Source organism: Oncorhynchus keta, chromosome 34 (genome assembly GCF_023373465.1).
Source record: "Oncorhynchus keta strain PuntledgeMale-10-30-2019 chromosome 34, Oket_V2, whole genome shotgun sequence".
Taxonomy (NCBI): Eukaryota; Metazoa; Chordata; class Actinopteri; order Salmoniformes; family Salmonidae; genus Oncorhynchus; species Oncorhynchus keta.
The window spans coordinates 60,751,344-60,773,919 of NC_068454.1; the positions used below are offsets into that span (position 1 = coordinate 60,751,344).

General features: G+C 41.2%; 2 protein-coding genes across 2 annotated transcripts in view; both read left to right on the forward strand.

Annotated features, from left to right (window-relative positions):
- The window catches only part of LOC118367596 (thrombospondin type-1 domain-containing protein 7A-like), a 97,021-nt gene extending 91,429 nt beyond the window's left edge, over positions 1-5,592 (forward strand). The window contains exons 24-28 of the mRNA XM_052494227.1: positions 1-37; positions 175-260; positions 619-832; positions 1,469-1,556; positions 3,536-5,592. The exon at positions 1-37 is cut by the window's left edge and continues 59 nt beyond it. Coding sequence (XP_052350187.1) covers positions 1-37; positions 175-260; positions 619-832; positions 1,469-1,556; positions 3,536-3,626 — 516 coding nt within the window. The 3' untranslated portion in view covers positions 3,627-5,592. The remainder of the gene's footprint in view (positions 38-174; positions 261-618; positions 833-1,468; positions 1,557-3,535) is intronic.
- Positions 5,593-6,294: 702 nt separating this feature from the next.
- On the forward strand, positions 6,295-15,746 carry LOC118366539 (neurexophilin-1-like). Its single transcript, XM_035749156.2, has 2 exons — positions 6,295-6,620; positions 11,870-15,746. The coding sequence occupies exons 1-2, from the start codon at positions 6,546-6,548 to the stop codon at positions 12,629-12,631; spliced, it is 837 nt and encodes a 278-aa protein (XP_035605049.2). The 5' UTR covers positions 6,295-6,545; the 3' UTR covers positions 12,632-15,746.
- The last annotated feature ends 6,830 nt before the right edge of the window (positions 15,747-22,576 follow it).

Here is a 22,576-nt window from a genome sequence, read left to right on the forward strand (position 1 = left end):
ACCTGGTGTCAGCGCTCTGATGGACTCAACGTCACAGGTAGGCGGCACTACTAAACCTTCAATGGTGCCTTAATGCACTTCTTTCCATATGCCTTATTAGAGATGACATCAAAGACTAAAGATCTGACCAGTCACATGTCATCTGATCCTTCTTTGGTGACCTTTGACCTACAGGGGGATGCCCCCCTATCAATCCTCCAGGGGACGACAACAACTCCTGTGACCCGCAGTGTCAAATGCCCTTGTCCTTCTGCACTGAGGTGAGCTGTTCACGGGTAGTCTTCTATGTTTAGTGAGAGTGGTTCAGATTAGGTTTGTGCTCTGAACGCGTTGCACTTCAGTCCATTCTAGCTTGGCCAGATAGTGACAAGCTGACAACCGTGGTTGTGTCTGAAAGCATTCATACCTGTCAAATCCTTGCTTCCTCCATCCTTGTCTCCTCAATTCCTTTCAAAGTGCATCAAAGGAGAGGATCCACGGTCCCTCCCTCTGACCTCCTCCTCCAATTAGCTTTGAAAGGAATTGAGGAAACAAGGACAGAGGAAGCAAGGATTCGACAGATAGTGACATATTCAGACACAGCAGTGAGCAGTATTTGTGTAACACTGCCCTCTTCAGGCTGGCGTGTGTATGTGCGAGGAGGGCTACACAGAGGTGATGTCCTCCAGTGGCCAGCTGAACCACTGCACCCCCATACCCATTCTGGAGATCCCCACAGCCGGGGACAAGAAGACTGATGTGAAGACCAGCCGTGCCATCAACCCCACCCTGCCTGCCACCATACAGCCTGGACGCACCGGACGCACCTGGTACCTGCAGCCCTTTGGACCAGGTGAACCAGCTATGTCACTAGTGTAGAAGTAGTGAACACACATTCAGTAACTTGCAGATGCAGAGTACAAAAAGGAAACCCATGAAAGTTAGATGCTGCGGGGGGGGGATTATTTCTTACAGACGCAGCTATGTCGACCACAGTAAATAGCTTTTAAAGTTTTTGGTTTATGAGAGCTACATTTTTGCACACACTTCTGACAATGGCAAATATAGCAAGAATGTGAAGTGATGGGAGGACCAGTATGGATCAGAGGAAAATGTTTCTCTGCTACTCTTTCATTATCGCTAAATAAGTGCAGGAAATGAAAAGGAAGCACGTGGCTGACGATTTGTTAGACGCTGCAACAGGATTGCAGCCAATACAGGCGATAGATACTATGTATTATGCTAATGTCCTGTACGCTCTTAGCAAATTTGCTTGGTGAACACCATAGTTATTTCCGGGTTAGAGTGCTGCATGTCACTGAGGCAGGAAGTGGCACTTGGGCTCTTTCCATTTTCAACAGGTTGAGACTGTCTAGACATGTCCTCCAAAGCACAATTCAGATCAACATTTTCAAAGACAGAAACGAATGGAAACTAGACCCAGTCAGCCGCGTAGCCAGCTGAACTGACAGCTCTCCCTCCTCCACAGATGGCAAGCTGAAGATGTGGGTGTATGGTGTAACAGCGGGAGCCCTGGTACTGCTCATGTTCATAGTGTCTATGATATACCTAGCTTGGTGAGTCCGCTCTGATCATGTCCTTTTTTACTCATCCATCCCTTCATCATTCATCAAACAATCCCCGTAGTGATTTGTTTTGGTCCGATTTGAGATGTTTCAGATGTCATTCAGTCATTAGTCCGTTCACCCCCTCATCTTTTTGGTGTATTTATTGTTTTGTTGTTGTTTGTTTTGTTTTCTTCATGCCATCTGTCACCAGAAGCAGGTACAGTGTCCTCCGCAGCCATCTTCAGGCCACCGAGTCCAACGCCAATGGGACGGTGGTCTGGATGGGCCAAAATGTACATGAGTTGACTTATATGTGCCCCGATTGCCAAGAGTTGGGTCAAAGCAGTGGCCAAAGCAGTGGTCAAAGCAGTGGCCAAAGCAGTGGTCAAAGCAGTGGCCAAAGCAGTGGCCAAAGCAGTGGCCAAAGCAGTGGTCAAAGCAGTGGCCAAAGCAGTGGCCAAAGCAGTGGTCAAAGCAGTGGTCAAAGCAGTGGCCAAAGCAGTGGTCAAAGCAGTGGCCAAAGCAGTGGTCAAAGCAGTGGCCAAAGCAGTGGTCAAAGCAGTGGCCAAAGCAGTGGTCAAAGCAGTGGCCAAAGCAGTGGCCAAAGCAGCAGCCAGGGCAGCAGCTAAAGAGTAGCTGCAGTGCCAATCGTTGACCCCTGACCTCTGACCCCTCCACCAGTGGCACATGACATGTCCCGCTTGACCAGCTGTGTGAAGTTGCTGGTGCAGGTGAGGTCCCAGGAAATCACCTTCTAGGGGTCCCTCGTACTGTAGGTGGCATGCTCCAAATAGACCCTGGTCGTAGGAAGTCCTCCGACTTTAGGATGACCTTACCTTCACCAAATCATTAACCTAAACCATTAGGGCAGTGGTCTCCAGACCCTAACACACCCAATTACTGATCAACGACTCAAGATGAAGATGAGTTAACTCAGAAGTGTTAGTGTTGGCCTGGAACAAAATATGTGACCAGGGTTAAGTGACTACTAATGTGACTACCATTGACTGATTTGGTCTCCAGAGTGACGAAGCAGTCTAAGGCACTGCATCTCAGTGCAAGAGGCGTCACTATAGTACCTGGTTCACATCCAAGCTGTATCACATCCGGCCATGATTGGGAGTTCCATAGGGCGGCGCACAATTGGCCCAGCGTCGTCTGGGTTTGGCCGGTGTAGGCCGTCATTGTAAATAAGAATTTGTTCTTAACTGACTTGCCTAGTTAAATAAAGGTTCAATAAAAAAAATGTAAAATACAAATTCAACCCCATTAAGACTCATTCAGGCCTTTTCCTGTAGACTAATTTGTTTTCCTGACTGTAAAATGGCACAATGATGGTGCCATACTGCCCTCTGGTGGCCATGATAGACAGCTACTATATTTTAGAGCAGGAGCAACAATCCCCTGCTTTTATCAAATCCCCTCTGCCATCTCATCCCTGTTAATCCTCTATTTACCATACATTGTCACACACATTTGTTATGTTGCTCACGTTTGTTATGCACGGAACACCAATTGTTGAGGATGATCAAGTTCCCACTACCGTCAAGGAATATGGACACATGCAGTAGAAGTAAGCACGTATGCATGCATCTTTATGAGGCATTAATGATTGCAGGACAACAATAGTTATTCTCTTTTCCTAGGATGGTGGCCTTTGCTAAATAGCTCTGTAACATTCTCGCACTGTCATAACCTATAGAAAAGGTACTTTATAGCTCCGAGCCCTAGAAGTCAAGTGAAGCATGGCCACAGTCATTAATGCAAATGGACATACTAATACCTTTAACTAGCTTTTTATCGTTTTAATATGCCCATGTCTTCCCGAAATGTCAGTTTTATAGAGATATCGTTCATTTGGAACAAACGCAGTGATATGTTATAACTGACATAATAGTATGCCACTTTCTAGTGCTGCTGGTGTTTTACTTGCACTGTAGTGTACAGATTGTAAGGCAGGGTAACATGGCGTCTACTCTTCCTCTTAGCAAAAAGCCAAAGAAGCCAAAGAGACAGAGGCAGATGAACAACCGACTGAAACCTCTCACCCTAGCCTATGACGGGGACGCTGACATGTAGGACTCTGGGATAGCCTAGTAAAAACAAGGAGACATATCCCATCATAGGAAGGACAGGGGTGTTTTCATCTGCAGATCAGAAGAAGAAGACCAACGGCCATCTTGAATCCATTTTGGGTCCTCATGAGTTAAATGGAAATTGCAATTGAGGAACAATTTCTCCACTTAGAGATATTTGGGTTTAGTTCATGCAGTTCTCCTTTTACCCCCATTTTCTTTTGTGATATTTCCTTAAGCAAACGCCTTCATGGCCTCCACTCACTACGAGGAAAATGCCTTTTTTTGTTTGCCCTTTTTGCTTTCAAATGGAAGAGCTGCTGCGAAGAGACAAACTTTTTTTCTCCTTGAACACAAACAGCACAAGCTCATTTCTTTGCTGTGTTTTCTGCTCGTCCCTGAAACGTTGAGTAGCTGGAGGCTTAGGATGCACCGACGGTTCGCACGTTGCCAAAAGTCACCGCAGGGAAGGGGAGGAAAATCTCCATGAAAAGGCTTGGATTCCTTTCCTTTCTGGGTTTTGACTGAAATCTCCTTCTTCGGTCGCAAACAAAGAGATACTTTTGGTTTCCAGTTGATTCCTAGGCAGTGGACTATCTTGAAGGATAAACATATACAGACAGAGAACACAAGATGAGAAACCATCCCTGGTTACTGGATCTATTGCCTGTCTCTCTTTTGCTTTGTTTGCAGGAACTATTATTGCACTACATTAGTGCAGCATGATATGCACATGATGACTTATATGTTGCATTGCCATAGAACATTGCCTCTCTTAAGACAGATATGCAGTTGGAAATCAAATGTGAAAATAATAGTCATTTTCAAGACCATGGATACATGAAAACTGGAGATGATGTCCGCGTTCTATAACACAGGGGGTGTGAATCAATAGTAAATATGTATAGATTTTATTTTGCCACAACTCGTTTTGTTTGTGGTCCAGTATCTTGTGTTCTAAATACTGTAGTTTGTTTGGTATTGTCCCTCTCCATGCCCGAATGAAATCGAATAGACCACATTAAATGAGGACCATTGATTCTGTTCTTGCTTACAATGAGATATTTCCAATGGTTTAAATGTTGTAAATATGAAACATAGCCCATAATGTACATGGAAGATAAATGGGTAAATGGATTTTCTTATTTTTTAGATAACTTGTTTTGCAAAAAACAAAACACTTCTAAAGCTAAAATGATGTGTGTGACCGCTAATTGTATTTTTTATCTAACTTCTAATGTCACGCAAACCTAACTTCTGCCTTATTGTCAATGATCAACTATCTACAGTACCATATACATTCATGAAACCAACATATTTAATAATGGGTGCAGCACAGGTTTAAACTGTATGTCATTGATTCATGTGACGAATGATTGATGAATTTAGATGGAAGTTAAACAGTACCATTTTCTTGGACAAAGGCTCTAGGAACACTACAGTTGTTTTCAGTTCTGACTTAAGACTATGGAAATGTCCTTTTTCACAATGACCCATATCATAGTGCCCTTAGACATATGACAATGATGCCGTTCGTTCTCTCGGCGTACAATATTACATCATATATTCTGTATATATCGAGGTCCATCTAAGCAGCCGTCATCACAGTATATGCATACAGAGGAAATATGGTGCCGCTGTTCTACAGTGGCAGAATTCGACCACTCTGCCTGATTGGTAGAAGAACAGCTGATGAGGAGAATGTTTACTTTGTTGTTAATTTTCCTTGTAAATAATAGCCTTTTTTTTTTTTTTTTTTTTTAAAGGTCAACTTATGTGAACATTTATTTTGTATTGCACAGAAATGTTTAGTTTGAATATTGCAATGTGGGTGTATGATATTACTGATGGGGGGTTCTCTTGAAGCAAGTTGTGTGTTGTAAAAAAAAAGACAAGACTCCGTCGTTTTGTAAAGATTGTTTATATATGTATCGGAAGTATTACTAAAAATAAATGAAGAAAATGTTATAAACATACTAAGTTACAGTGAAAATGTTGATTGATGCCTTTCTAGTGTGTACTGTCATTATGTTAGATGTACCACTAGATGTCTCTCTAGACACAAATGAAAAGTTATACTGCAAGACTCTCTTGCAGTCTCCTTTCCAACTCTCTCTCCTACCCCCTCTCTCTCCCTCTTCCTGCCTCTCTCTATCCCTTCCTCTCTTTCTCTCTCTCTCTCTCTCTCTCCCTCTCTCTCTCTCTCTTTCTCTCTCTCTCTCTCCTACCCCCTCTCTCTCCCTCTTCCTGCCTCTCTCTATCCCTTCCTCGCTCTCCTCTCTCTCTCTCTCGGTCTCTCCCTCTTCCTGACTCTATCACTCCCTCCCTCGCTCTCCTTTCTCTGTCTTTCTCTAGCTCGGTTTCTCCCTCTTCCTCCCTCTCTCTCCCCCTCTTCCTCGCCTCTGTCTCTCCCTCTTCCTGCCTCTCTCTCGCTCTCTCTCTCTCGCTCTCTCTCTCTCTCTCTCTCTCTCTACCCCCTCTCTCTCTCCCTCTCCCTCTTCCTGCCTCTCTCTATCCCTCTCTCTCTCCCTCTCCCTCTTCCTGCCTCTCTCTACCCCTCTCTCTCTCCCTCTCCCTCTTCCTGCCTCTCTCTATCCCTCTCTCTCTCTTTGCCTCTTTCTCTCTTCTCTTTCTCTCGCTCTATAAAACATCACATCACACTGACAATCAGACCTACAAGCACTACCATTCACGCAACACCGCCACTAATCCTACCACAAAGAACGTATCATTCATATCTTCCAATAGACAAAACATAGACAGAGCATTTTGATTTTCATCCCTCAGTCAATCTGAAGATTGATCCCTGCTATTTGCTCCAGGGTCTTTTTCATGTTTCCTTTTGTCATTTATCTCTAGTTGTGGCATGTTTACCTAGTCAAATCGATTTTTTTTCAAGAAAGGGTTTTGCGTATAGGTTGGCATGAAAAGTGAAGGACTACCAAGAGGAATGAAGTCCACACGTTGGTGCATTGTTCTCCTGTCACTCATTTCTATGGTAAGTTGAGCTTTTGTTGTAAATTCTCTATATTTTTCCGTCTTTTGAAATCTTGAGTTCAAAGCTACCAGCTAAATGTACAGATGTTGTCTGTGCCATAGCATTTTTACCAAAGATCGTTTGACTCACAAGTGTTTGGTAAATGTATATGCTGCATACATATTTTGAGTATACTTTTCAGCACCTTGGAGAGCACCAGTCTGTGATTTTACTCTTAAAGGGAAATGTCACCGTAATTCAACTTCATATTCATCATCTCCAGCACCACCCCAACATCAACATATGTGAAAATGGCACGTTTCTATGTTTTGTAGTAAAGAAGATAGAGGAAGAAAAGTGTTTCCAATGACATCGTCAACCAATTAGTAGACAATTAGTAGGCAATTAGTAGGCAATTAGTAGGCAATGCATACGAACAATTGGTTAAAATCACACGATGCACACCGACAATGTCATTGGAAAAACGTATCTTCCTTTATCTTTTTATACATCAAAACATAGAAACGTGCCATTTTTGCATATGTTGATGTTGGGATGGTGCTGGAGATGAGGAATATGAAGTTGAACAACTGTGAAATGTCCCTTCTTTGACTCATCTATTGTTTTAATAGATGTGTTATTGTGTTGTGTGCAGAGGGAAAAATTTTGTCATTCCCATTGCGATGGTTGTAGATCTAATTTAACTCGGATTACTCTCCCATTCGAGTCACTCCATTCCGTTGAAAAGTACTCGCGCTTGACCTTTCACCTTGTGATAAGCTTGACATAATATCTTTATTGTTATGCCACAGTTTCTGACGTCCCAATTTTGTTAATTGTCTGGTACATAGTAACCCTGCGTGAGGTAAATCTGTCAAAAGGCAAGCAAGAGAAACAGGCCCAAATTGTCTCTTACACATTATTTTAACTTAATCCCACAAAGTTGACTAATCTTCAGTAGTTACACTGGGTTATCAGCACTTAATTTGCATAGTGATTGAAATAAGTCAATTAATAATAATTGTTTCTACGACTTAACTCCCATTATCGAATTTAATTCGCAGTCTTGAAAATGATGAACTCAATTTCACACTTGACTAGGCTCACTAATCATTTTATCCCCTGAACTAATGAAGCATTCTCTTTTTTAAGGAACACTTTTATTCAGTTGATTATGATGCAATTATATTAAACTAATACTATATTACTGTAAAATGTCATTACGGTACTGTAAACATGAAGTGTTGGATGTATAGAAAGTGTTTACTCTCAATTGTACCACTTGATGTGGATGTTTTCCCAGGCTTCGCCTCCAAATTGCTTCGCCATGCTTTAATGGGGTGCTCATAATTGTTTTGTGCTCGGCGCATCCTAAACTCTAGCCTCGAGCTCCTTCGACAGATTGACAGACCCATGGGAACCTCGCAAACTTATTTTGGATGCCTTTGAACCAACTCGTGTGTGAAATAAAATGATTATGTATTTATCCTCTGGGTGAGTTGGAGAAACTAGTGGCAATTTTTTTTTTTTTTTTGCCACGATCATACCCTCAGTCCAACTGCTGACCGTTTTGATCCTCTACAGACCTCATGGCGATAATACCGCCCTATGTTTGCTATGTTTGATAGTCTACCATTCTATTTCACACCTATTTGAGATGTCTTGAGATGCCTCACTCTAAAGCCCATAATCTTTGACCCCCTCAGGTAACAGTTGGGGTAACATGGAGACCGAGCATTCTGGTGATTTCACGCTGATCTCTGTTCATCTCTGAGAATGCTATAGCTGATCCATGAAAACATCAGAGAAAGAAAATCCTACATTTTCCAAGATCAATTTGGATATCAGTACAATCAAACGATCCCTTAAAAAAGTGATGGCCAGCTCCCCCAGGAGAGCTACTGATTAGCAGAATCAAGTGTTAGATTAGGGCTAGAACGAAACCCTGCGGGGAGTAGCTCTCCAGGAGAAGAGTAGGCCTCATCTGGCCTAAAACATATCCCTGGAGAGCTATTGATTAGCAGAATCAAGTGTTAGATTAGGGCTAGAACAAAACCCTGCGGAGAGTAGCTCTCCAGGAGAAGAGTAGGCCTCATCTGGCCTAAAACATATCCCTGGAGAGCTACTGATTAGCAGAATCAAGTGTTAGATTAGGGCTAGAACAAAACCCTGCGGGGAGTAGCTCTCCAGGAGAAGAGTAGGCCTCATCTGGCCTAAAACATATCCCTGGAGAGCTACTGATTAGCAGAATCAAGTGTTAGATTAGGGCTAGAACAAAACCCTGCGGGGAGTAGCTCTCCAGGAGAAGAGTAGGCCTCATCTGGCCTAAAACATATCCCTGGAGAGCTACTGATTAGCAGAATCAAGTGTTAGATCAGGGCTAGAACAAAACCCTGCGGGGAGTAGCTCTCCAGGAGAAGAGTAGGCCACATCTGGCCTAAAACATATCCCTGGAGATGTGTACAGTTTACTGCGCTTAGATCCAATTCCATTCTGCTCACTGAACGATGGAATCATGTCCCTGCGGACTCACAGATTCTGAATGGTTCTGATTGACCAGTGCTGTAAGGTGCTCTCTGAGATTCATTTAGGCACATATGGTAGCTGAGAGTTGAAAGGGACCTCGAGTATGTCATGTCAGTGAAGATCCTTTATATGCTAAATAGAATGGGTGGATTGGCCATGATTCTTGGATGTATATTGATTCATCCACATGGTGCAATTGTGTTTCACTAGAACACAAAATCCTGAGCCAAGTTATGGTAAACAAACCACTCCAACTACCTAAACAAGATGGACGACATTGTTGCTTTGAATAAGAATAGAGATAGCTGGTTCCAACCATTCCAGCTCTAATGACTGTTTAAACAGGAAGTGTCAGCTAATCACAGCATCCAGAATTAACTTAATTAAGTTGCTAAAATGGTAACAGTCTGTCAGAAGAGACAAGTCTTCCCCAGAAACTCCCCTAAGAGTTCCAGCTGCAGTACCATTTCAGTGAATCAAAGCTCACACATTTTTAATAGTCTCTCCTAGGTGTTTTTAGCAAGCAAGGTTGTCTTGTCAGAACAAGACATTGTTGCTATATTGGGATTTTAACCTACAGCATATCCCCCTTATCTTAAGGGAAGCTACTGTACAGTACCAGACTGTATCTTCCTCTCTCTGGGGAAAGGATGCCTTAATAACAGGAACATTCAGGTTCATCCATCTACTGTGTTTACCACATTATGTCTATGGTTATTTACAATAGGACTCGCTAGGGTATTTCCAATAAGGTTTTAACAGGGTGTCCTCCATGATAAAATCATCCCAGCATTTGTGTAATCATGTGCAGGAATTCTGGTTTGTTTGAGGCCACAGGTAAGATTGACAAAAAGTGAGATTTAGAACTGGCTGATGAGCAATGCCGCACTTTTTTCAAATTCACCCCAGTACAGCTGTTGGTGACAACCTGTTTCTCCACCTCCATTTAACACCAGCGAAACATTTTTAATGTTCTGTCTTCTCCGTCTCACATGCTCTCAAACAGAGCGAGGTAAGCTTGGCCTTTTCCCATGTTTCCTCAGGCAAGGCTGCCTTGATGTCAATGTTGGTTTAGTCAGGGGTGCCTCGATTTGCCTAATCTCTGTCGTGTGGATTACAGGTTGGTTATAATCCGTGAATTGGGGTCTCTGTGAATGTGACATGGAGCCCTCTAATCCCGACCATGACAGTTTGCCCAGGCTGTCAGGTGCTTCAGATGAAAGCTAATTGGATGTCAGTGTTGAACCCAGTATAATAACCCTCATGACAAGACAGTAAGGACCAAGCTAACTCTCAAGAAAATGTTGTGAATTTAAGATGTACCCTATACAGTGTAATTGTGCATATGATTGCTTAGGAGAAAACATGTCTGAATCAACTAAATGGGATATATGTTGAGATCCTTAAAGGGAAAACTAAATATTTTATTTTCCAGGTCGCCCTCGCAAAATAAGCTTTTAACGTTGAGTCTTTCTCCTGGTTAAATAAAGGTTAAATGAGAGAGAGAAAAGAATGGTTGTCTGTCCTTCCAAGTCGGGAGAATCCATTGAGATTAAGCTTCAGTCATTTAGCAGCACAGGTAATTACAGCTCTATGAAAGCTATTTTTCATTTGGTCATTGGAGACCCCACTGCTAATGAATCAGGAAAGAGAAAGCCTTGGGAAATAAATGGGGCTTATTTGAATTATGGGTCATACTTTCTATTCAGTGGAACTGAAGCACTCAACCCTTCCTACTTATTTTCAGATGGAGAATGCAAATGTATAAGTTAAAGAACATTGCAGCGACATTTCTTCAGTGCAAAATAATTGTGCAAAGTGCAAAAAAAATCCAAATTATTTAACCAGAGTTGAGTAAATTGTCCACTTTATAACTCAAATTGCTGAAGAAAAGTTTCAAATTAAATCAAGATGGCAGATTATAATTAGGTTTTTGCACAATTTCTTTCATAGTTTTCATGTTCAATGTATGAAGTCATATTTGGTCCGAAACAAAGATGAGATTGAAATTAGGCTTGAGCACCACAAATGATCTTTTTCAAATGAAGTATGCTACGTCCAAAATCCAACATGCATTCACACTAGAACTGTTGCAATATGCAGACTACCATACTGCAATGTCATCCAGTGAACTTTCTGAAGGAGAGACCTTATTCTCCCAGTATTGATCTGAGGTAAAGGTACAAGATGTAAGACTTTGCCCAGATAGATCTGCTGTCACGTTCCACAGATGGGGTCAGGCCATCACTGTCACCATTCTTCATGAAGTGCAGTGGGAATCTAAGCCCTGTCATCTGTATTATTATGAGGGCCGGAGTAAAGGAATCATCAATCAACCGTTCAGGGTACATTCAGCAGGTAATAGTCTGGTGTTGCATCACGTCTGTAGGCTACTGAATAAACGCTTCAGTCATCTATATGTATGGCAGGATTGGAATGGCCTTACTCTTGATAAAGGGCACTGTGTTCATATGAGCCAATTGTGTCATGCACTGAATTTGTCTCATATTCTTTCTATATGCATTAGTCACGTCCTTCAGCATCACTGAATTTCAAATGGGAATTGACTTTATTGCCATTTCAGACCGACAGTTCATGTATGATCTATTGGTATAAAACACAACAATGGCATATCAAGGACATATCACTTTTTATCCTACACAGCAGGCTTATTTGTTTAATGGTTTGTGCCTGTTGTGTTTCATCATTGAAATAGGATTGCAATGTCTCTTTGTTTTCCACAGGTTACAAGTGCCCATTCATCTGCATCTGGAAGTTCAGACATTCTGAAGTCAGAGAGACCAAAGTCAAGAGCTAAGGACCTCTGGACAACAGGCACCAGCAAGGACGTATCCATCAGTCATCTGCTCTCCCAGACCTTTTATGACAAGAATCTGTCTGGCCTGGATCTGAACTATGACAAGTTGGAACCGTACTCTAAACAGGAGCTCTGGGACTGGCTCCACAACACCTCTAGCCTTCATGACCCCCGCTCCCGATCCAAGAGGAGACCTATTGTCAAGACAGGAAAGTTCAAGAAGATGTTCGGCTGGGGCGACTTCCACTCCAACATCAAGACAGTGAAGCTCAACCTGCTGATCACCGGGAAGATCGTAGACCACGGCAACGGCACGTTCAGCGTCTACTTCCGCCACAACGCTACGGGCCAGGGCAACGTGTCGGTGGGGCTGGTGCCGCCCACCAAGGCCGTGGAGTTCCAGCTGCAGCAGTCGACGGTCCTCGAGCCCAAAGACACCAAGCTGTTCAACTGCAGGGTGGAGTACGAGAAGGTGGAGAAGGGCACCAGGAAGTCGCTGTGTTCCCACGACCCCTCGCAGAGCTGCCCTCAGGAGCAGACCCAGAGCCATGTGTCCTGGCTGTGCTCCAAGCCCTTCAAAGTCATCTGCATCTACATCTCCTTCTACAGCACCGACTACAAGCTGGTGCAGAAAGTGTGTCCGGATTACAACTACCACAGCGATACTCCCTACCTCCCCACCGGGTGATTGGCTGAGCGGCTAAGGGAAAGGAACAGAGACAGACAGGGCATTCGCTCCTGAGAGGTGTCAGTTGATTTGAGCTAGGCTGGCACGGCCCTCAATAGAACAGGGGAGGATGCTTTACTGTCGGAACGGAACTGTTAAAAGGTATTATTAAAGCCAATGAATCCCTGCTGCTTGTGAGATCGCAACACTGAGCAGACCTTCCCTATGGCCATTGTAAGAGCAATTAGTACGCAACATTTCCTGGCTTGGCATACTTTTTACTCATGTATTTTGACCCTCTACAGTAGCTATAAGAAAGTGCTCTGCCGGAACCTTCTCTGAAGATTTGTCATTTATGTAAATAATAACTGATGAAGCCCACTTTATTCAATTAGAAACTGTTTCGATCTTCTAATTGTGTGTTGATGGAATAGCATTTTTTTATTTTCCTTCCCTCTCATTGTCCATTTGTGTTTGTCACCGGTGATTACAAAGCGGAAATGAAGTAGGTAGATGCTGACTTACTGCGAAGGAAAGTGTCAGAACGCATTAAGACGTGCCATCTATATCGTTGCGTGTTTGTATCTGTATGACAGCCAGAAATACGGATCCTTTCAGAATAGTTTCTTTTTCAGTCTCAGTGAATTATTAAAACATCAACATGGGGAAAATACACACTAAACAGCAGGCATCTAGAATCTAGGCTACATTTAATAAGAACAATTATATTAAAAAACATTTGCTACAGATTAACACTGAGTACACCTAACATTAGGAACACCTTCGTAATATTGATTTGCGCCCCCTTTTGCGCTCAGAACAGCCTCAATTCTTCCGGGTGTGGACTCCACAAGGTGTCAACCCGTTCCACAGGTATGCTGGCCCATGTTGACTCCAATGCTTCCCATAATTGTGTGAAGTTGGCTGGGTGTCCTTTGGATGGTGGACCATTGTCGATACACACAGGAAACTGTTGAGCATGAAAAAGCTAGCAGTGTTGCAGTTCTTGACACAAACAGGTGTGCCTGCCACCTCTGAATGGCACACACACACAATCCATGTCTCAATTGTCTTAAGGCTTAAAAATCCTCCTTTAACCTGTCTCCTTCCCTTCATCTACACTGATTGAAGTGGATTTAACCAATTCCATCAATAAGGGATCATAGCTTTCACCTGGATTCACCTAGTTAGTCTATATCATAGAAGGTGAAGGTGTTCTTAATGTGTTGTATACTCAGTGTACATTGTTTTTGGTAGATAACAAAGAAAAAAATGTTAGCAATGGTTTTCAGCTCTGACATTGATGCCCTGTTGATAGCAATCTCTTGCCCTCGGTTATATCCTGTCCGACAAAAGTGAGTGCAGAGTAAATTAGATCAACGGAGGACTTTCATTCATTATGGATCTAAGTGTATTTCAATATTTAAAAAAGAACCATTTATGTTTGCCCCATGAGGAAAAAAACACAGTAAAGAGTCCCCACTCTGTTCGCTATAAAACATTAAATCAAGGAAATCAAAGGAAGTTTCAGCATAAGATCTGCTGCTTGTCAGAGGACATGTATTAAACTGCAGAGGCATCTCTCCACACATGATAACAACCACTTCTGACATCAATAACGCAAATTCTGGATGATGATGATGTAATAACACCATACGATAATGATACTGGAAATTTCGATTTGGCCGTTGAGCTTTCATTATGCAAATGTGATGCTTGTAGCTGATTGTGAAACATCTCTGAGAACCATCACTGTGATTGTCATCCCTGTGTGAGAGAATCATGTCTGGGAATTACACTGACACACAATGGGAATAGAAACCCTTTATGAGGTTGATAGGCACCTTGAGGTAATGTTTTTAATGCGGTTTGCATTGTACATCTAACTAGTCAACTATTACAAGGTCTTTAGTACTGTACACTTGCACACAGACTCGTTTGTTGTTGACACAACTGAAACATGGAATGGAAGATTTGACAAGGTACTTTATAAGAAATAGGGTTTGTTTCCTGTGAAGAGAGGGGCCTATTTGATAAGAGAGTGTGAACAGGGATTTATGATGTGAATGAACAAAGCTGACAGAAATAAACGTTAACATTTGACTCGTAAATTGAGAGCAGTTATCTGTCATGGCTACTGGATGACAAATGTTTCAGATTATATTATTTGAGTGGGTCTTCCATTTTTCATAAAGAGTCATTTTCTGTATAAGATCAGTTAAATATGTTGCCAACCTGGACACTCGTCTTCATTTTATGTAATACATTATACTTGATTTATGGCTAATTATTATTTATTTGAAATACATATATGAATTCAACTGCACTCTTTTATGATGGGCCATGTCCGATAGTTGCACTTGCTTCTGAGTCTAAGCTCTATCTGGTACCATTTCTATGAATGAAACCCTCCATCTATAATATACTACTGCATGATTAACACAAGGCTTTCGATGAGTGAATTATCCCTCATCCCAGATCCAGTCCGTTGGTGCAGTTGTCCTGGGCCATAGCCATTCACCAAGCCTCTGGTCTCCTCCTGCTCTCAGAGAACTTCCTGATTAATGTGGTCTGGGGAACTGTCACAAATGGCAGATAGAATCAGGGGATTTCTCCTTCAGACTCCCAACGACACCCAGCAGCTGCAGGAGTAAACAGATGACTAACCATTGGCCTTTTGGCAACCATTGGAGACTGGGAGGAGACCTGTAAACGTTGCCTTGACATTTAGGTGGATTAAAAAGTTATTGGGATCCTGCTCTCCTGGTGTCGGAGGTAGTTGGCTCCGTAATTAATTGTGTCTTGGTCCTTTTTCAAGAAGCTAAGCTAAAAGCATGCTAAGTATCATGCTTGTTGCAGTCCTTCACGTACTGTATGTAGGGCTAGGTACACTTGGTTAGCCTAGCTCTTTATCTGATATGACATCTACATTAGTGACCAAATAGCACATCACTCATAAACAGATCATCAGATGGGATGTAAAATGACTTATTTGAGTATGTGCAATTGGCATCTAATTCCAGAATAATTCATTATTGTCATTTCATATCTTATGTTATTGCATCATTCATGTGGTGTTTTGCTTTGAATCTGTGGTGTTAATTTCTGTGTGAAATACTGACGAATTAAAGCTCTAGCAGACAATGGCGTGTGGTTTTTGAATTACAAATGAATTGCTCTCGTCCAAACGCTATTACGATCCTGGAAATGAAAGCTCACTCATTGTGAACGTCTCATATCAGGTAAAACTAGAGATAATTAATTAAACTTTGTCATTTTAATTGCTTTAGTGACAGCTGTCCTTGTGGTGATGGAGCTATCCTAATGCACATACTGTGGCTTGTCAATTACTTTCCCAGTGAATAGATTAAAAAGCCACAGAGGATAGGATCGTTTCATTACTCTGGATTAATGCCCCTGGGCAGAACTAGGTATGAACACTTCGCACCTAAATATGCTGCAAAATGAACACTACTATTTAGCCCATCTGAATAGAATGAATTGTGGCAACATGAAATTAAGTTTACGCTCTATTAATCCTGTCAAACTGCTCGTGCAGCAATATTTGACATGCTAAACTTTTGCCACTCAGTTTCAGGCAAATTGTTGCCATTTGGAGAAGGACATAATTCTATTCAACGTTCAACTGTAGGAAGAGAATTCATATTTGACATAATTTGAGTGCAATCGCCCCACCATATGAACATCTGTCTGTGTTCCTCTCTGGAACAGAAGGCTTCCACACCTACACATTCTCACATTATATTCATGAAGACAGTATCTGAAGCTATTTTTTACATGTTCATGTTGTCAGCTGGTACACTTTTCAAACTCTGTATGGATATTTCCAACAGCTTTCACTGTAACTCAGAGCAGGGCAACTATTACTCGACCTATTGTTTCAATAGAATAAAGAGAATCAAGCCAGGAATCAAATGTTCCATAGAGGGCTATCTAAAGGTAACTTGAGGAAGCATTTTCAATTTAGCGTAATAGTTACACAGCTGGGTATACAATATTATATTACCACATTACGCTAAGTCGGGCTGAATCGTTCTGATGTAGCATCAATGGTAAGTGTGAAATTGTGTGATGTAAAGCAGACACCTAAGTAAGTATTGACGTTTTTACGTTAAGGATCCATAGGCTTCCGCAAATTACATGAGGTTTAAGGGGATTACATGCCTCTCACACATTCCTCTACCCATCATCTGTGTTATCAAGCCCTCCAATCAGCAGGGACAATGTAGCTGTGTTTCCCTGCTACCGCTGTGTATTGCCAGCGAGAGGAGAAGAGGCAGAACCCAGCTCCCTTGTCTGAATATGTTTGACCCCATTTCATTTACTGAAAAAACATATCCAGACATGTAAAATAAAAGTATTTATGATTCATGACCAGTTGATGTATAAAGTGCCATGTTTACTTTGAACTACTCCGCTGCTTACCCCGCCTTGGATATTCTGGCAATGAAACAATCAGGGTCGGCATGTTTTTGAGCTGGGGGTTAGTTTTCAATTGATTTATATCTCTAGAACCACTCCTCCTACCTCTACCGCTAAAGGTGAGATGAAAAGGCAATGTTTGTGACAGAGATGAACTAGGTGCTACGCAGAGAGAGAGAGATGATGCACTTTAAAAAATGCATCACCATTAAATCAAGGCTCAACCTTGAATGAGTCAAACTCTGTGCCAACACAGTGACGTGCATTCTGCCCTCAGTGCCACATAGCATGCCGAACAGTGTGGGGATGGAACTAGCCAGGCAATGGCATTAACAGATAGTGCTTTACTTTCCCTGACAAAGGCTTATGCTATTTGTTGTACAGTGAAATTCAGAGAAACTAAGACTTGATTTCAATGTCATTCGACCTATTAAAAGCAAATATTCTTGAGTAGTTTGAACATTAAGAGTGCTTGTCACATCTATTCCAAGAGTAACTGACAACCATTAACTGTTGATAAGTAGGGGATCCAAAATACAATATCTCAATCTAACGCTCAAAATCAACACTTGGTGAAACACACAACATACACATCTCTGGTTGTGTGTGGCTGGGACTTGAAAGCCTGCTGAAAATGGGACCGTATTGCAGTGTAGTAAAGTGCATGGACAATTCCCATGAAGGGAAAGGGATTATGGATTTTGGCCTCTAAGCTGCCCGGATGCCCAGTGAGGATGTATCTGTACTACAGACTAATCTTCAAACACAAGCAGAAGAAGTGATGAATCATGACTGGGCACCGAGGAGTTCAGCTTGGAATCTGGATTGTGTTCTAGTGACAAACTGAGGAAAGGTAGAGAGAAACAGACACTACTTTGTAACAGAGACGGGCAGAGACGTTTTGGTTAAAAAAAAGGGTTTAACTGGTCATTACTCTAGAGAGAGAAAGACATGTTGGGAAAGCACTGGGTTTTGGCATAAAGCCTTTATCAGGTCTTCTCTCTCCATCTGTAAGAGTCGAGATACAAGGCTGGTAAAATGCACATAATCCTTATGAGAATGGTCAGGAGAGTTTTGTGGTCAAGTATGCTGTGTAAAATATGGACCTAGGTTTGTATACATCTCGTTTGTATCATTTTAACCTGGTATAAAGCCTAGGTCCATCATGAGAAGGATTGAGAGTGGAATGTGACTCAAAACTAAGGATTAATTAAAACGACCAATTTACATGAACAATCTAGAATTGTTTCCCATCAAATCCAGACATAGCTTTACTGTACAGCAGATACAGAGATAAGAGCAGTGCATTATGGTTCTCAGTAAATGCCATGGTTCCTTATCTTCAAGCTTAACTGGAGAGAAAAGTCAATTGGGCAATTGTTTGTGACCTATCAAGGCAGGAATAGTCCATTTGGGGGTCAGGGGATCTGGAGGAGTGGAAACCTCTATAGTGACAAACATCTTTTTTCATTTTCATGTTGACCCAGTGTACTGGGAAATAATATGCTGTTTGTTGATTGCAGACACAACCCAATTTGCTCAATTAGTCGTTAATTGTGACATTTGCTAATGTAGCAGAGACTGAGAGGGTAGAGGGAAGTATTTTAACAAAGAACAAGACTGTGACAAGGAAGACAAGATATTAATGGAGATTATCCTCAAGTGTGGGGACACAAGCTGCAGTAGGAGAATCGCACTTGTCAGACAGAAAGAAACAATCAGTTAGGTAGCCTCCGGTCTGATTGAGATCTTCATAAATTGATAACCTTTCTCTGTGAGTCTATCCTGATTGAATTGTATTGCCAACAAAAAACTATTTTAAGATGTTCCATTTTCTTGTGTCGCTTAAGTAGAACCAAATTGGTTTGATAAGATAATATAATAAAGATCCAGGACATTGAGATAAGACCAGTTGGGGGAACAGATAGGTTGGAGGACATCAGTAAGTATGGAAATGATGGAGATCAAGATTCAAATGAGACACTACTACATTAGCCCTAGCCTGGCGTAGAGCCCTCCAGTGAAGTCAGAGGTCAAGATATGAACTTCTCAGAGAAAAGGCAAGTTTAAATGAAGTGGAAAGGAGACATGTTATGATTTGTGTGAAGAGTATGACAGAGTAGTGCTTTAGGTAGATTTGGTTCTGTGTTCGTAGATTATACTTTGCACAGATTCACATGACAAAATGTTTTTGCATATTTAATGAGAATTAAACACATATAATTGTTATAAATCCATGGATAATTGATTGATTGATTTTATTTGCCAGTTTAAAAAAACAATACACACAAAGATAGATTACATAGATACACACAAAGATACGTTAGATAGATATACACTACCGGTCATAAGTTTCAGAACACCTACTCATTCAAGGGTTTTTCTTTATTTTTACTATTTCTACGTTGTAGAATAATAGCGAAGACATAAAAACTATGAAATCACACACATGCAATCATGTAGTAACCATGAGTGTTAAATCAATCAAACATTATTTTATATTTGAGACTCTTCAAATAGCTACCCTTTGACTTTATGACAGCTTTACACACTCTTGGCATTCTCTCAACCAGTTTCATGAGGGAGTCACCTGGAATGCATTTCAATTAAAAGTTCATTTGTGGAATTTATTTCCTTCTTAATGCATTTGAGCCAATCAGTTGTGTTGTGCCAAGGTAGGGATAGTATACAGAAGATATCCCTATTAGGTAAAAGACCAAGTCCATATTATGGCAAGAACAACTCAAATAAGCAAAGCGAAATGACAGTCCATCATTACTTTAAGACATGAAGGTCAGTCAATACGGAAAGTTTACATAACTTTGAAAGTTTTTTCAAGTGCATCGCAAAAAACATCAAGCGTTATGGTGAAACTGGCTCTCATATGGACTGCCTCAGGAATGGAAGACCCAGACTTACCTCTGCTGCAGAGGATAAGTTCATTAGAGTTACCAACCTCAAAATTGCAGCCCAAAAAAATGCTTCACTGAGTTTAAGTAACAGACACATCTCAACGTCAACTGTTCAGAGGAAACTATGTGAATCAGGCCTTCATGGTTGATTTGCTGCAAAGAAACCACTACTAAAGGACACCAATAAGAAGAAGAGACTTGCTTGGGCCAAGAAACACAAGCAATGGACATGTGGAAATGTGTCCTTTGGTCTGGAGTCCAAATTGGAGATTTTTGGTTCCAAACACAATGTCTTTGTGAGACGTGGTGTGGGTGGACGGATGATCTCTGGTTTGGGATGAGTCGGACAACTGAGTGAAGGAAAATCAGCCAACAAGTGCTCAGCATATGTGGGAACTCCTTCAAGACTGTTGGAAAAGCATTCCAGATTAAGCTGGTTGAGAGAATACCAAGAGTGTGCAAAGCTGTCATCAAGGCAAAGTGTGGCTATTTGAAGAATCTCAAATCTCAAATATAAAAATATTATGTATAATATATAACAATATAGAACACTTTTTTCATTACTACATGATTCCATATGTGTCATTTCATAGTTTGGATGTCTTCACTATTATTCTACAATGTTGAAAATAGTACAAATAAAGAAAGACCCTTGAATGAGTAGGTGTTCTAAAACGTATTACCGGTAGTGTAGATTGTGGAAATTTCAAAATTATGTTATAATGCTGTTATTGCATCAAATGGTTGTTTTATGCAACAGAATAAGGGGTTGTTAGAACACTCATCTGTGTGTGTTCTACTGATGATGGGTGATACCGCATTCCAGAGCATGAGTCAATGTTTCTGTACTGGGGTACCAGGGGGAGATGGCTCCAGTATGGAGTTGGGGGGTCAGACACTGGTCTCTACACAATAAGAACTGTTTTTACAGCAGATACCGTCTACTGTGAACAAAAAGTATCTCTCACACAAATCTTAACCTTGTGACCCATTCCATGCATCTGTTGTTTGTCATGTAGACTGAAGGAGGATGGACTTTGCTATAATAATACTGTGGCTCAAACCAGCTGGTTGAGTTCTCAGTGATCACCTCCAGGGGTGATTACCAACCAGCTCCATTACTGCACTAATAAATTATAAAGTTTGATTGTTTTGAAGAAATCTAAACGTTTATCCTTTTGATTACAATAATTCCACCACAAGATACACACAAAGATATATTGCATCGATATAGATACACACATTGATTAATTGCATAGATATAGATACACACAAAGATCCATTACATAGATATAGATACACACAAAGATGCATTGCATATATAGACATGAATAAAGGTTATTTGGTTCAGTCATCAGCCTTTTGGTAGGCCTATGATGTTGAAACTCACAATGATGATTCAACAACTTTTTATTCATTGTATCTTTATGATTGAATTGATGAGGCATCATCTCCACAATAGTATGCAATGTAAGGAACTATACTTGAATGGACTTCTGTCATGATGAGACATCTATAGGTCAGTGCTTCGATGGAAAGGGAGGCACAATTCTTTCTCATTTCCTTGATGTTTTGCTGCCATCCTATGGTCGTAACTGTTACTGCAGCATATGTGATATTAATTTCCTTGATAGTCCATAGTTGGTCAATGTATGCTGATGGAAACCATGTCATTGCAATACAGATGTTGCCTCTTACAAATGTGTCCTTATTATGAAAACATTATGCGCTAGTAATTCAAATACACATTCTGTTACAATTGTATGCTCTCTCTCTCCCTTCTCTCTCCTCTCTCTCTCGATTCAATGGTGCTTCTTTATTGGTTATGTATACATTGCCAGAGCAAGTGAAATAAACAATAAACACAAGTGAGAAGAAACTAATTTAACAACATCAACATCAACATCAATTAGAAATTAACAGGAAATTGCACTCAAAATAATTTCTAAAAGACAAATACATTTCAAGTGTTACATTATCAGCTATGCACAGAGTTTTTAACAATGTGCAAAATGTTGTGGTACGAATAGTGGGGCGGAGATAAATAAGTATTTACAATGTTGTTTGTGCTCCACTGATTGCTCTTTTCTTATGGCAACTGGACACAAATCTTGCTGCTGTGATTGCACATTGCGATAGTTCACCTAATAGATATTGGGAGTTGATCAAAGCTTGATTTGATTTCAAATTATTTGTGGGAAATGTGTCTCTAATATGGTCATACCTTTGGCAGGAGGTTAGGAAGTACAGCTCAGTTTCCACCTAATTTTGTGGACAGTGGGCACATATCCTGTCTTCTCTTGAGAGTGAGGTCTGCCTATGGTGTCCTCTCTCAATAGCAAGGCTATGCTCACTGAGTCTGTACATAGTCAAGGATTGTCTTCATTTTGGGTCAGTCACAGTGGTCAGGTATTCTGCCACTGTGTACTCTCTGTTTAAGGCCAGATAGCATTCCATTTTGCTCTGTTTTTTGGTTGATTCTTTCCAGTGTATCAAATAGTTATCTTTTTCCTTTATCACAATTTGGTTGGGTCTAATTGTGTTGCTTTCCTGGGGCTCTGTAGGTGAGTGCTTTGTGGTGGAATGTGTGGGCATCGCTTCCTTTTAGGTA